The 13,698-nt window shown below is 35.5% G+C and overlaps 2 protein-coding genes across 2 annotated transcripts; one reads left to right on the forward strand and one right to left on the reverse strand.

Annotated features, from left to right (window-relative positions):
- Nucleotides 1-214: 214 nt before the first annotated feature.
- On the forward strand, nt 215-4,466 carry LOC133852378 (GDSL esterase/lipase EXL3-like). The gene is made up of 5 exons (XM_062289118.1): nt 215-554; nt 831-961; nt 1,069-1,302; nt 3,001-3,256; nt 4,077-4,466. Exons 1-5 carry the CDS (start codon nt 272-274, stop codon nt 4,268-4,270), a joined length of 1,098 nt encoding a protein of 365 aa, XP_062145102.1. The 5' UTR covers nt 215-271; the 3' UTR covers nt 4,271-4,466.
- Nucleotides 4,467-5,336: 870 nt separating this feature from the next.
- On the reverse strand, nt 5,337-8,071 carry LOC133852027 (F-box protein At4g35930). Its single transcript, XM_062288692.1, has 6 exons — nt 7,993-8,071; nt 7,812-7,860; nt 7,190-7,619; nt 6,163-6,237; nt 5,956-6,065; nt 5,337-5,839 (listed from the first exon to the last, which is right to left on the reverse strand). Exons 3-6 carry the CDS (start codon nt 7,544-7,546, stop codon nt 5,578-5,580), a joined length of 804 nt encoding a protein of 267 aa, XP_062144676.1. The 5' UTR covers nt 7,547-7,619; nt 7,812-7,860; nt 7,993-8,071; the 3' UTR covers nt 5,337-5,577.
- Between the last annotated feature and the right edge of the window lie 5,627 nt (nt 8,072-13,698).

Raw genomic sequence — 13,698 nt, forward strand, 5'->3', positions numbered from 1 at the left:
AAATTTTACCGGTCTCAGTTATTTTTTGCGCGTGTTTATTTTAATTGATCCCAATTTCCTGAAAAGAATTCAGGCAAAAAATTTCAAGAATCATGTACTTTTACTTTGAAAATGGCATTAATTCTAACCTTTCCCTTTCAATACAATCTCACTAGATCCAATTATAAATAGGTTGCTCCATAGCCATGCATTGCACACAGAAAAGCCTTGCTTTCTCTTCTTCCCCCATAGAAGTTGAAGAAGCTCCATAAAATATAATCATAATTATACCATGAAGTCTCCCTCCCAAAAACCTCTTTCTTCTTCCTCAAACATTATTTTCTACATCACCATGCTCATCATTTTCCATAACACTGCAGGCAGGACTACAAGAATGCCTGAGAATGAAACAGTTCCTGCTCTTATTGTCTTTGGAGATTCAATAGTGGATCCGGGCAATAACAACAACATTAACACTCTGATCAAGTGCAATTTCCCACCATATGGGAGGGATTTCATAGGAGGACAGCCAACTGGAAGGTTCAGCAATGGAAGGGTCCCCTCAGACTTCCTAGGTAGTGTTTGAACATTTGCTATTGCTGCTGCCTAACTAATTTTTGTGACGTTAGTGTCCTTTGAGCAGTAAACGACATCATCTAACATTGTTTTGTACAAGCAACACAAAAAAATAAAAAATAAATACGTTACTAAAGATGGCTTCTTTTTTTTTGTAGTGCACTGATAATAATATTAGAGATGCTTTTTTTCTTTTCTCTGGAGAAATAATGCAGTGCTGATAATATTAAAGTTATACATTCAACTTCCTGAAAGATTCTTAAACAAATTTTCAGCTGAATTGTTTGGTGTAAAGAAGATTTTGCCGGCTTATCTTGACCCGAACCTGAAGCTTCCAGACCTCCTTACTGGTGTAAGTTTTGCCTCTGGGGGTGCAGGATATGATCCTCTCACTGCTAAAATAGTGGTAACCCTCCGTCTCCCTCTCCCTCTACCTCCTTTTTTAAAATATATATATATATATAATGTCTAATATTTTATGATAATTACTTTTTGATTCATTTCAATAATCAGTCTGTCCTTTCACTATCGGATCAAATAAAAATGTTCAAAGATTACATGAAGAAGATAAAGACAGCAATAGGAGAAGACAGAGCAGCGACTATGTTGTCAAAAAGTATATTCATAGTTTGCACAGGGAGCGACGACATTGCAAATACTTACTTTTCCACACCATTCAGGAGAGCACATTATGATATCCAGGGATATACTGATCTAATGGTTAGATCAGCGACAAGCTTCTTCCGGGTAATGTTTTAAAGACAGTACTGGGTGATTACCGTGATTGCACTAGTGATATTTAATCATTTGACAAACTTGTTTGTTAGAACACTTTTCTTGGTGCCCGAATAGGCGAATATCAATCGGAAGCGCTGGAGTTTGCCCGTATGGGCTGCGGAGATGACTCCGATGCATAAGTCCTTATATATATATATATATATATATATATGCATCTAAAACCATAGCAAAGTTTTTGAAAGAGACCGAGTATCTTTACTATTATTATTATTTATTTGTTTTTAGACTAAAAGGCCCATTTTCTAAAGACAAACGCTCCGTTCTCCCGATCTCCTCCTGAAGATATATTCTTTGCTAACCATGGCTGCCGAGGAGGAGGTTGTAGTGAAATCCACTCCCTCCTCTTCCCTCTTCCGATCCCCTTTACTCCCCTCCTCCTCCCTCCCCCTCCCTTTCCAGCCTCTTTTGAGGCTCCAACCGCCTTCTTGAATGCCATATCCGCCTCTTTGGAGGCCCTATCTACCTCTTTTGAGGTTTTATCTTTCAATATCAGCTTTGTTGGTTCCTCTTCCATCACCCATCGTTTGGATTTCGCCCCCCCCCCCCCCCCCCCCCACAACCGTTCTCATCGGCTGCTCCGTCATATTTCTGAAGATTTTGGATTTGGATTTTTCAAACTCAGATCTGTCAACTTCAAAAATCTCCACCCTCAAACGTGCCACTCCACCATGCTCCTCGGCTTCACCGCTTCCATCTACCATCGGTCCCGTCTCCATCCGGCCAGCACGCGTCGGCTCGTGTCTCTCACCGCGGACGCGTCGGCCATCTTCTGTTGAGCGTTTTGTCATCCACCACTTCATACGCTGTCTTCCCCTCCACTATGCTGGCTTTGCTATTTTGCTTGTGTTTTTTTTGGGTTTTTTGTTTAATGTCTCTTCTATGTGTTCCCTGTAATTGTTACTTAACAGGTGTTTGGGTCATTTGGACTCTATACACACTTTTTATCATCTTTATTTGTGGCATGGGTTCTTCACATTCGTGCCAAGAATCTATAGGCCCGCGTTATTCATTTGATGTATTGTCTCCGCGTAATTACTTTCTTTGGTGTTTATTGTTGGGTTGCCCAACCATAATTTGTTGTAATTTTATTTTCTTTAAGCCTAATTAGCATTGACTTTAGTTTGTAGTTCATTTACAAGTATCTATAAAATAATAATAAAAAAAAAATAATTAGGAAAAAAAGAGACTTGGTCATGCATGGCCTCATTTCGGCAGACTGGCATTTAGGAAAATAGAAATTTAAGAAAAGTGTATACAACTAAATTGGTGTTGATCCAACTATACGCAAGTCAAACTTATTTACAGTAGAATGAAGCCAGTCAGAAGAGGAAATACAATAAGAATAGAATCGGAAATTAATGTAAAATATATACATAATAAATTAGTTGTAGAATCAAATTCTGATATCAAGCTAAAAAGGTAAGTATATTTTAGATATATTCTAACATTAACAATGCATTTGTTTTAAACAAAAAGATTCACGAATTTTTTGTTGATTAGATCCATGTGTTAAAATATGATATCTAAACAATCAATTTAAAAATATGAAGTTAAAGAATTTTTCTTCTTATTATTATTATTTTGAGTGTGGATGAATACTTTCTTGTATTTTTAGTAGGGATTAAAAAATAAAATAAAATGTGGCAGGAAATTTATGGACTGGGAGCAAGAAGGATTGGAGTACTAAGCTTACCATCAATAGGGTGTGTGCCATCACAGAGAACACTGGGTGGAGGCATACAGAGAGGGTGTTCTGAGTCTGCCAACCAAGCAGCCATTCTCTTCAATTCAAAGCTCTCCTTCCAAATGGCTTCCCTCAATAAAAGGCTTCCAGACGCCAGGCTTGTCTTCCTTGATATCTATAAACCCTTGCTTGACATTATCCAAAACCCTGCTCAATATGGTAATCACCACCACCACCATCATTTTTAAGATAAATGCCAAGTTGTACTCTAGCTGTCCAACCCATCATATGTGGATCTCTTTAAATTATTATTCTTTCATTTATTATTTTATTTGTTTTTTTTTTTCAAAAAAAAAAAAACAAACAAACAAAGAAAAAGATCCACATAGAATGGGTTGGACAGCAGAAGTACAAGGGTGTACAACCTAGCATTTCTCCAATTTTAATACTTGTGATTCACTTTCAATTTCCCAAGTGAAAATTCAAGTTCATGGAACATTAAATCTCCACTTATTCGTGTATGGGCTCAAACTCCTCCTTAATAAATGATGTTCAGCACGTGAAATATTTAACTAAAATAGAAGGTGAATGACAAAGACAATGTTCGAATTCAGGACATTTGCTCTAATTTATATTTAATCATTTAATTTATATTCTAACAAAATATTCCACACGTCAAGCCTTAACATGAAGTTAGAACCCATACGTGGGAGAGTCTTAAAATATTTCAAAATATTAATTAACCCATTCTGATTCACTTCCAAATTTCTAAGTGAAAATCACGCTCACTATTAAATCTTCACTTACTTCGAAAAGCTTAGGCTTATAAGAATGGTATCAGAGCAGCCGTCCACAGTTCAACCCTAACTCTATAATTTACTGTTCATTTTTATTAAATATTCCACGGGTCAAAATAAGTGTTAAAGTATGAAAATATTAATTAAATGATTAAATTAATTGTTTTATCGACTCTATATGTAGGTTTTTACAACTTCAAACCCGTAATACATATTTTCTTGATCCTTGTCTCATGGTTCAGGATTTGAAGTGGCGAACAAAGGGTGCTGTGGAACAGGGAATATAGAGGTCAGCATTCTATGTAACCCCTTGACACATAATACATGTACCGATGCCTCTAAATATATATTTTGGGACAGTTACCACCCCTCAGAGCAGGCTTATAAGATTCTCGCCCCTGTGATCTTGGAGAAGCACATGAAAGAATTCTTCTGAGGGGCCATGACTAGTTCTCTTTTGGTTATGTAATAACTTTACATTGTATGTGCTTCATCTCTTTCCTAAAATAATTCCAACATTTTGAGAGATGTTATAAATCTATGGTATTATGTAACAAAAAATATTAGTTGAATTAATAAACCGATTATGCGCCAAGCCGAGCATGTTCATGAGCGGCTCTGTTCATTTATGCCCTACCTTTTGTCATGTGCTTTGACTGTAAGTGGTAGAACCATAGTAGTAGCATTTATCAGAGAAGTGTTCCTTTCGCTGTCTGTTCTAACTTCTAATAAATGACAAACAATTGAAGTAACCAAGCCCTCTGAAATAGGAAACCCAAAATACAGTTGGGAGGTCACGTACATTTCCTAATAAACATAAACACGGCCATAGATAATGACTGATAACAACTATCAAGAAAGTGCAATCAAACAATTGACAGGAAATAAGTTCCATTGATCATTGATGCCTACACCATCTTATCTTCTGCTCATTGAAATGACCAGACGCATTGGAAAAAGTTGTATTAAACTAAGTTTATTTAAAAGTTGATGTAACAATTACAAAAAGTAAGTTTAAATCTTGTTTTTTTTTCCCTATTCTACAAGGGGCATAAATGGAAACATGCAACAACAGTGTTCAATTTACGCAAAAAGAAATGTTATACATACTACTAAGTGCTCATCGACCCGTAGCAACACAATCTTCATCTTTTAACATCATTGTTTCCTTAAACTCTCATCTTATTAGATTGATGTTCCAGCGCCTATTAGTCTTTGACTTAAGCTTTATTAAAAAAAAAATGAAGGGCTAATAGGCACCACCACTTAAGCACAATAAGATCAAAGTGGGATGAGATTTGACCATTTAAAATTACTCGATTAATGAATGGGAACATGCAACACCAGCAAAAACATGAAAAATTGTGGACAATATAAGCAGAAGCATGATTTGATAAGTACAGATCCTCAAAAATCATGCTGCTTTGACAAAAAAAAAAAATACTAGGGAACAATTGATACTTCAAACAAACAATAGTACCAATTGTCCTGCTAAGAAGAAAGAACAAGCCATTCTTTCAAACATATATAGGAAATATACAAGTAACCAGTTTGAAATATGTTATTCCCACAACCATCACCTAAAACTTTCAACCCTAACACAAATCTTAAGTTTCATATCACCTAAAATTGCCCCAGAAAATCTACAAAATTGCGCACTCCCTACCCTGACTATGACCAATTATAGAGACTGGAAACAAACTATACACAGGAACATGAGGCGACAAGAAACAAGACAAGGAATCAACGAAGTTTATTCTGAGCAACAGCATGACATAACTCATCCTCATAGAATAGAACTCGATTAGAAGCCAAGGATTTGCACAGGGGCTTTGGTAAAGCAGATGGAACCATGCATCTCGAGGGAAAAGCTGATTCTGGGAATAGAACAGCTGCAACCTGCCGCATCTCAGAGAATTTGAGACGAGACGGTGGCCGAGGACCGTGCCTTGGTGCTTTTGGGGTATGTGGGCTAGGCAACCAAATACCCTTTCCATCTGCCCTGCTGCAAAGGATCATTTTCAAAGGGTAAATGACAGGGAAAAAAAATATAGAAGCATTAAAAGTTGAACTTGGATACCGAAAAGAAAACAAGGACAACTTTAAGTTTGAGATAACTACCTAACAAATGGCCAGTGTTCTGTTGGCCGAGGAGTCATTGCTCTTAACATCTCTTGTCGAGAGCGATCTGGAGTAGTATAATTAAAGTGGAATTGCCTTGCAAGCACGACCTGCCCACAGTAGTATAAACAGAACCATCCATCTTCAACTCAAAATCACAATTGATCCACATACAAACACACTCCAGAGAGAGAGGGATGAACTTACAGCTTTTCTAATTCTTTGAGAAACATGAAAAACAGCCCTCAGTTGGTCGTGGTGCAAGTGGCAAAGTATTTTAACCTCAAATTCAAGAAACAAACAGGAATTAGTGACTCAATACAAACACATAAACAACACAAAAAAAAAATACAGAAACTAGATATGCATGTATGGGCGCACCTTGCAGCATTCATTCAAAAATAGATACATATACCCCCAACAAACATACAACGCAAGAAGATTTGTGCAAGTGTTGTGTGCCTGTTTATAATTATGGACATGAGATTAAAGGTCCAGTCTTATGTTTTTTAAAGAATAAAAAGCAAAAATATGATTATATGGCTATCAAAGTAAGAAGCACAATGGAATAATTTATATTAAGTAAAAAAGTTACTGCTAAAACCGGGTTCTGTTAAGACACTATAAAGCAAAACACCTAAAATGAGTATCTGGTGGAGTAATTTCCAAAATTTCGACAAGCTCAAATCAAATCTTCACACCTTTTCCGAGCAAAAATTGCCCAACTATCCATATTTAAGACCTTCTGTGACTAAAGCATACATTCAGTGGCAGTGAGCAAAACGCCAGGCAAATCATTCTCACCTCACGCATGAAACGAGACAAAGAATGCAGCATCAAGCAAACCACAGGAAGTCAGCTTCACCAAAAAAAACAGATATATTCTTACCCCATATACTCGTTCAACTCCAGAAACTCAGGATGTACGGAGTACCATATGATACTGGTAAGGTAAAAATGATCATGCATAACTCACACCTTGAAACAAATTCTAGGAAAATGATCCAGAAATTAAACATCCACCTTTCATCATTCTACTTGCTCCAATCTACGGTGCTCGATATGGTAATAACCATGCACAAGACGAAGAATAATAAAAAGTTGGAATCTTCAACATGGTAACTAAAATCTCAAAATCCTAATTTCAATACATAAAATGAAAGAATAATATATTCAAAATTACATGATTACAGATAAACAAGCAAGTTCTAACTAACAAATGTATAAATTATACCAGCAAATCCATTGGAAGCGACTCAAGCCGGGACTCGAACTCACAATCTTCAACTCGAGGTGTCTTTGGTGTTCCCAGGAAATTGTTCTGCTTAACAAAATTCACCGGCGACAACATCAAAGGGCTTCTATCAATGGTCTTATTATCTTCAAGCGCCAGATCACTCTCTGACTTCTTGGCTTCCAACACCGCGACCCTTTTCCTCCCAAGATCAGTACAGGACCTCGCAGCCGAGGCCTTGTTGTACCGAAGCTGTGCAAGCGTACCGGGCTTCAGATACTTGTTGCTCGAAGCCCGTATCCGCTTTTTCCGCTTGGAATTCCTCGATTCCCTATCTTTTGGAGACGCTTTACCCATTATTTTTTTCCCCAAAATTTTTACTTTGTTCTTTATTTCCTCCGAAAATCTTCAATTTTTAATTTAATCAAACCTGAAACATCAGATTTCAAAAAAAGCAAATCCTTCAACGTAGAAATAAAATTCAATTGTTCATGCTAACAAAAAGCAAGAAATGAAAGAAAACACGGCAGAAACATCAAAAAATCAAAAATCCTAGTATTGCTCACACACACACACACAGAGAACAAACAAACAAACAAACTTGCAAATTAACGGTACTTACATAATAATTAGAAACTAGAAACCTTCTCGGAGATCTTCAATTGAGTTCTCTGTAATCAAAGTTACACCCAAAAAATCGAAAGTCAGATCATAAAACTCAAAGCTCGTCGGAGATCGGAACAGAACAGACAAAATAAACTCCTAACTCAGATCGATCGGAGACAACCAGAGAAAACACGAACCTCGGAGCCGCAGAGACTTCACAGCTAAACCCTAGAAATTCGCAGAGAGGGAGGGGGGGGGGGGAGAGAGAGAGAGAGAGAGAGAAGGAAGCGATAGGGCCCGCTAGGGTTTTGTGCGCTTCATTTGAATTTCACGGATTTGCCCGCCAAAATTTCCAGCAACAGTTTCTGAAAAGAAACAAAAAAAAAAAAAAACCATTGGGAGTAGATATGTATTGTCTTGCACGTTTCTCTCTCCCATTGGCCGGGCTCGGGGTGGGCCAGTCCATGCCTTTATTGCTGACTTCAGTGCGCCACATCCGACGGCGCAGATTGCTTCGCTAGATATAGAAAATAGATTAGGTTTCCTTATTTTTCTACTTTTAATTTTTAAAAGGAGAGGGAAATCAAAATAGCAATAGATAGATTTGAGAGGGAAATCGGAATATTTTAATGACTAAAGTACCATTGGTTTCTTTTTAGTCGGACGGTTGGATCAGATGGCATTTTCGGCATCTTGATTTATTAGCAGCTGACCGGGGAGCCCTTTTCAGGAATTTTTCATGATTGATTCAATGCTACAAAGTACGGATTCAACCCTTTCATGCGCCTATAATCACGCGTGCAGTCCATGCATGTTTAATGCTCGGGCTATTCTCCTACTATAGTAATGATAATAATATATTCATTTTCTATTTCACTTTTATATTATCGGACTATCTCACAATATTTATCAGTTTTAATATTAACTTTATTAAAAATTAAAAATTAATTGACACAGACACATTAACCCAATAAAATTAAATTATGATGCTATATAAATATTTAGAATTACTTGCTCATATTTAAAAAAATAATAATAATAAAATTACTCGCTTCTACCATACGTAATTTTATGTATGTCAAGATATGTTTCAATATGATTTACATGATTGAGGAAAAAATAATTGATGGAAAAAAAAGGTTTTCAAAGAACAATTAGAGAAGGTACGAGTAGTGAAATTGCCAGCTTTTGAAATAAAGGTTTAAATCCAAAATTTTAAAGCAAAAATAATTGAAGTAATGAAAGAAATATTATGTTAAAATGAAAGTTAAAACAAAAAATAAATAAGGTATAAAGTGATAGGAATCAAACATGGCGTCATGTGAAAATCACTCGTGGTGTCGGTTTGGTGCTCGATCATGGTTTGTTGTTATAGAGAATCACACGTGGTGTTAGTATAGTGCTCAATCATGTGGTGGTCGATTTCCCTATAATGTTGGTTTGGTGCTCAGTCATGCGAACAAAATCAATCGTGGCGTCAGTCTAGTGCTCTAGCATATGAGAATCACCAATGATGTCGATTTGGTACTCGATCATGTTGTGGCCAATTATTCCCACGATGTCGATTTGGTGTTTAGTTATGAGAATAATCACCTTAATATTTAAAAAGAGATGTAAAATAAAATGGTAAAATAAAAGTTAGGCAAGTTAAAAAGAAGGACGTTCATAATACAAAAATGTGTATATGTATATGTGTTTGTATTACAAAGCATGCTTTGTCTTAATTATGTTGCTTAAAATTCTCTATTATCATGTGTATCGAATGGTATCATTATGTATACGCATGTGGTTTGACATATAGAGAACATTGGTAGAAAAGCTAGTAACTAGTTATAGTTACAATTATTCAAGTAAGTAGAAAAGTTTTTCTTGTTTGATTTAAAGGAAAGGTATTTTACACAAGTGTTTTTCGTAAAAGCGCTTCCAGTTTTCAGAAAGTTATGCATTTATTTTCGAAGATTTTTTTTATTATTATTTTTTTGTTGTTTCGCTAATCTATTTCAAGAAAAGGTTACCTTGATTTATGAGGAAGGTCAATTTTGTATTTAATGCCGTAAAACAAAAGAGAGAGAGGGCCGAGGGGGGTGTTATTTGAATAAAGGGGCTCATGTCACACTGACAGTTTGATTAAGAGTTTATTTACTAATGTTCTATTTATTTCGACGTAAAATATTTTTCGTCATAAAATGGTTTTAAAGAAGTTATTTTTTCTAAAAAATATTTTTTGCCAAAAGTATTTTTTGGTGTTTGGCACGTACGGAACATCACATATATTTTTTATATTTTTATTCAATCTTATTAACCTATGAAAATCAATTTTTATTCAAAACATATAAATATTAATGTAAAATAATATAAAAACCACTGGTGACGAGATTCCATCACTGACCGACAAGATTCAGGCCACTTTTACTGAATTCCGGCTACTATAGCCAGAATTCGAGATAAAGGCTGGAATCCGGACTGTTTCGTCGGAGTCTGGGTTGGTCGGATTCTAGTGAAAGTGACAGGATTCTGGCCAAACTGCCGGACTCCGGCCTACTGGTCGGAATCCTGCCAGAACCACTGGTATTCGGTCGTTCTGGCCAGATCTATCCGGCCGGAATCTGGGCTGACCGGATTCTGTCACTGAATTCCGGCGACATTGACCGGATGTTATCGGATTTCGGTATCGGTAAGATTTCAGTGATGGACGACTGCTTGAACGTGAAAGGTCGATTGTGTTGTTTAAAAGGAGTCGAATGCGCCTGGCGTCTTCAAAAAATGATTTACGTTTTTCCAAAGCATAAATCATTTTTCGAAATTTATTAAGCATTTTTTGTCAAACAGAAATAATTTTTCGGTTGACTATTTCACCCCTACCAAACACTGAAAAATGTCAAAATCATTTTTTATAAATCATTTTACGCCGAAACAAATGAAGCATAAGTCGTTAACTCACAATTCATCTATAAAATTGTTTAATTTTACAACCATAACCGCGCATACAGATAATTGGGCCTGATGGGTGCGTACAGCACGACCCATCAGGATGTGGGACCATGGCTTATGAAAGTCAGCCTTTGGTCATTGCACAAAGTGAGCCCTTGAGTCTAAGTTCCCATTGGGGCTTCCCTGATAGTTTGTTGCAGAAACCATGCATGGGCCTTATAGGACAGTTATAATCACACCCAGCATGGGCCCTAATTGTTTTAGACTACGTCTCCTATTGGGCTAAGTTACATGTTTGATATAATGCTTGTTTACCTCACCCAAAACATAGAAAATGAGGGGAAGGGCCTGACCCGTTATAGCCCACTGGGCTAAGTTGTGGGCACGTTCTCCAACACCATAATGCCTAGGAAAATGGCCTGAATTAGATTGAAGTATAAAGCTAAATATCATAGAGAGAGAGCTTTTCTTTTTTTTAGTTTCTTACAAAATGATATGAGAATACATGTAGCACTTATTACGTTAGTTACAAAAAAATAAATTGTCACGTGATAAATGCGCATATCATTTATCATGTTTATGATTGATGTGACAGCTTACATGTTATTTACTACGTCAGTTACTAAAATATAAATTGTCATGTGGCTTATGATTAACGTGACAATTCACATCACTTACTAGGTCATTTACTATGTTAGTTACTAAAATATAAATTGTCACGCGGTAAATGCGCATATCACTTATCATGTTTATGATTGATGTGATAGCTCACAAGTCATTTACTATGTTAGTCACTAAAATATAAATTGTCACGTGATTTATGATTTACGTGACAATTCACATCACTTACTAGGTCAATTATTAAATTATAAATTGTCATATGATAATGTAGGTTATAATGGGGCTGGCTGCATGCCATCCCTGGCCACATTTGGGGTGGCGCACTGCCACCACAGTGGCCGGGGGTGGCCGCAGCCTCTCCCAGGGACTGAGGGTGGCCCGAAGGCCACCCTCAATGGATAGGTCACCCCTAAAGTCCTTTGGAGGAGGCCACGCCACCCCTAGAGGTGGTCGGGGGTGGCCTGGCCACCCCCACCGGTAGCCACCCCTTTGTGTGTGTATATATATTTTCTAAAAAAAAACAAATATTTATATTTTATTTATTTAGATTTTTTTGATTGTAATGGACACGTGTTAGCTTCCTATTTGGGTATGACGTGACTGACTAATGGAATTTGTTAACTTAATTGGTGAGAAATTGATCTAGGTAGTATTTCGTAATTATTGTTTGTTACGAGGACCTCTCATGAACTTTTTGAACTATAAAAAATAAAAAATAATTATGTTCAATTCTAGAGACCAACAATACAATCATTCTTATAAATTATAGTAGGACACACGTTTCTTTTTTTCTTTTCTATTTTTTCTTTTCGGTCTTGGACTTGGAGAACCATAAATCACATTATGGATAGTTGTGGGTTTTCAACGTGTAATTGATTGGTTGTAGGTGGGAGGGTTGATGGGTTAATAATGATGTTGGCCTTGTTTCGCAAAGGCTTGCTATGGACCTAGTAGTGTTTAAGTATTATTTATGTACTCTTTTTTTTTTTTACTTTTTTATATTTTTAAATAATAATTAGCATTAAAATATTTTTATTTTTTTTTCATATTTTATATCACATCTATAATTTTTTATTACTATTTAAATAAAAAATTTATTGCAATATAAAACTCTTTTTACTTTTCTATATAATTTTTTTTACTGTATATTATATCATCACTTTTTACTAATTTTAAAATTAACTATCCACTGTTTTATTATTTATATACATTTATCAAATAATGCCTCGTTAATTTATAATCTCTAAAAATGTAAATAAAATGTTAATTTACAGACACGGTGTGTCAAACTGTCAATGATGACCTTCCGGCCTTTCAAATTCTTACCGTCAATTCCTCCCCCTCTCGCGGTCAAGATGCCTTTACTGTTTTACTTACCACATAGGGACACGTAATCCATATAGGCTCACAAAAGGATCGGTTTCTTTTGTTGGTAATTTTTTTTTTTTTTTTTTTTTTTTTAAGTGTTATGATATAAAGTAAAGGTGAAAAGAATTTTAATTATTTTGTAAGTATTTTATGTCGTAAATTATTTGTTAATATTTTTTTTAAAAAAAAAAAAAAAAAGAGAAAACAATATAAAAAAATGAAAAGTGTTATCAAACAAAACAATTATTACTTTGAAACCATCGGATTTTGCATCTTTATCACTGGGTTGAATCGTACACAACATCATTTTTTGTTACACAGAGCTAGTCAAAGATTATTTTGACTTGTCTGCAAATTTAGGTGAAAAAGTGTAATTTCATCCGACTAGTTGCTTAAGCCTAAAAATAAAAAATTGGTGAGTTACTATTGCAGTCACCAACCGTTAAAAAAATAGTAATAATACTTTCTACTTTCCAGTAAGTCATGCACATAACTTTGAAATGTAAGTATTTTAAAAAAATAAGAAATATTTAAATAAAATAATTAAAAAAAGTAATGTTTTAAATAAAAAGAAAATTACCAAGCCTGAGTGCTCTTAAAAACCTAGATATCAATTAGGTGAAAACTTTTAATCCAGGGCTGGCTGTAGTTGGAGGAACAGCTACATGATTGCTACCAGATGGGCACGTGGTTGAGCATGAACAGGTTTTGTCACTATTGATCATGAGTTGCTATAAAGTATAAACAATCACAATGGGTTTTGCATACCTAACGGTTTTTCGCCCCACAAATCATTTTCTTATCAGAAAACATGAAAAGAACAAAAATGAAGAGTGGCAACTTCTTAGGATAAAGCTTTCACTAACTTGGTTGGCAACAAATTCTTCTCGTATATTTTATTAAATTAATATTTATCTTTTAAACGTGTAATTCTTATGTAAACAATCTTAAAAATCATATTATTTTACTATACTGACTCACAT

This window comes from Alnus glutinosa, chromosome 12 (assembly GCF_958979055.1).
Source record: "Alnus glutinosa chromosome 12, dhAlnGlut1.1, whole genome shotgun sequence".
NCBI lineage: Eukaryota > Viridiplantae > Streptophyta > Magnoliopsida > Fagales > Betulaceae > Alnus > Alnus glutinosa.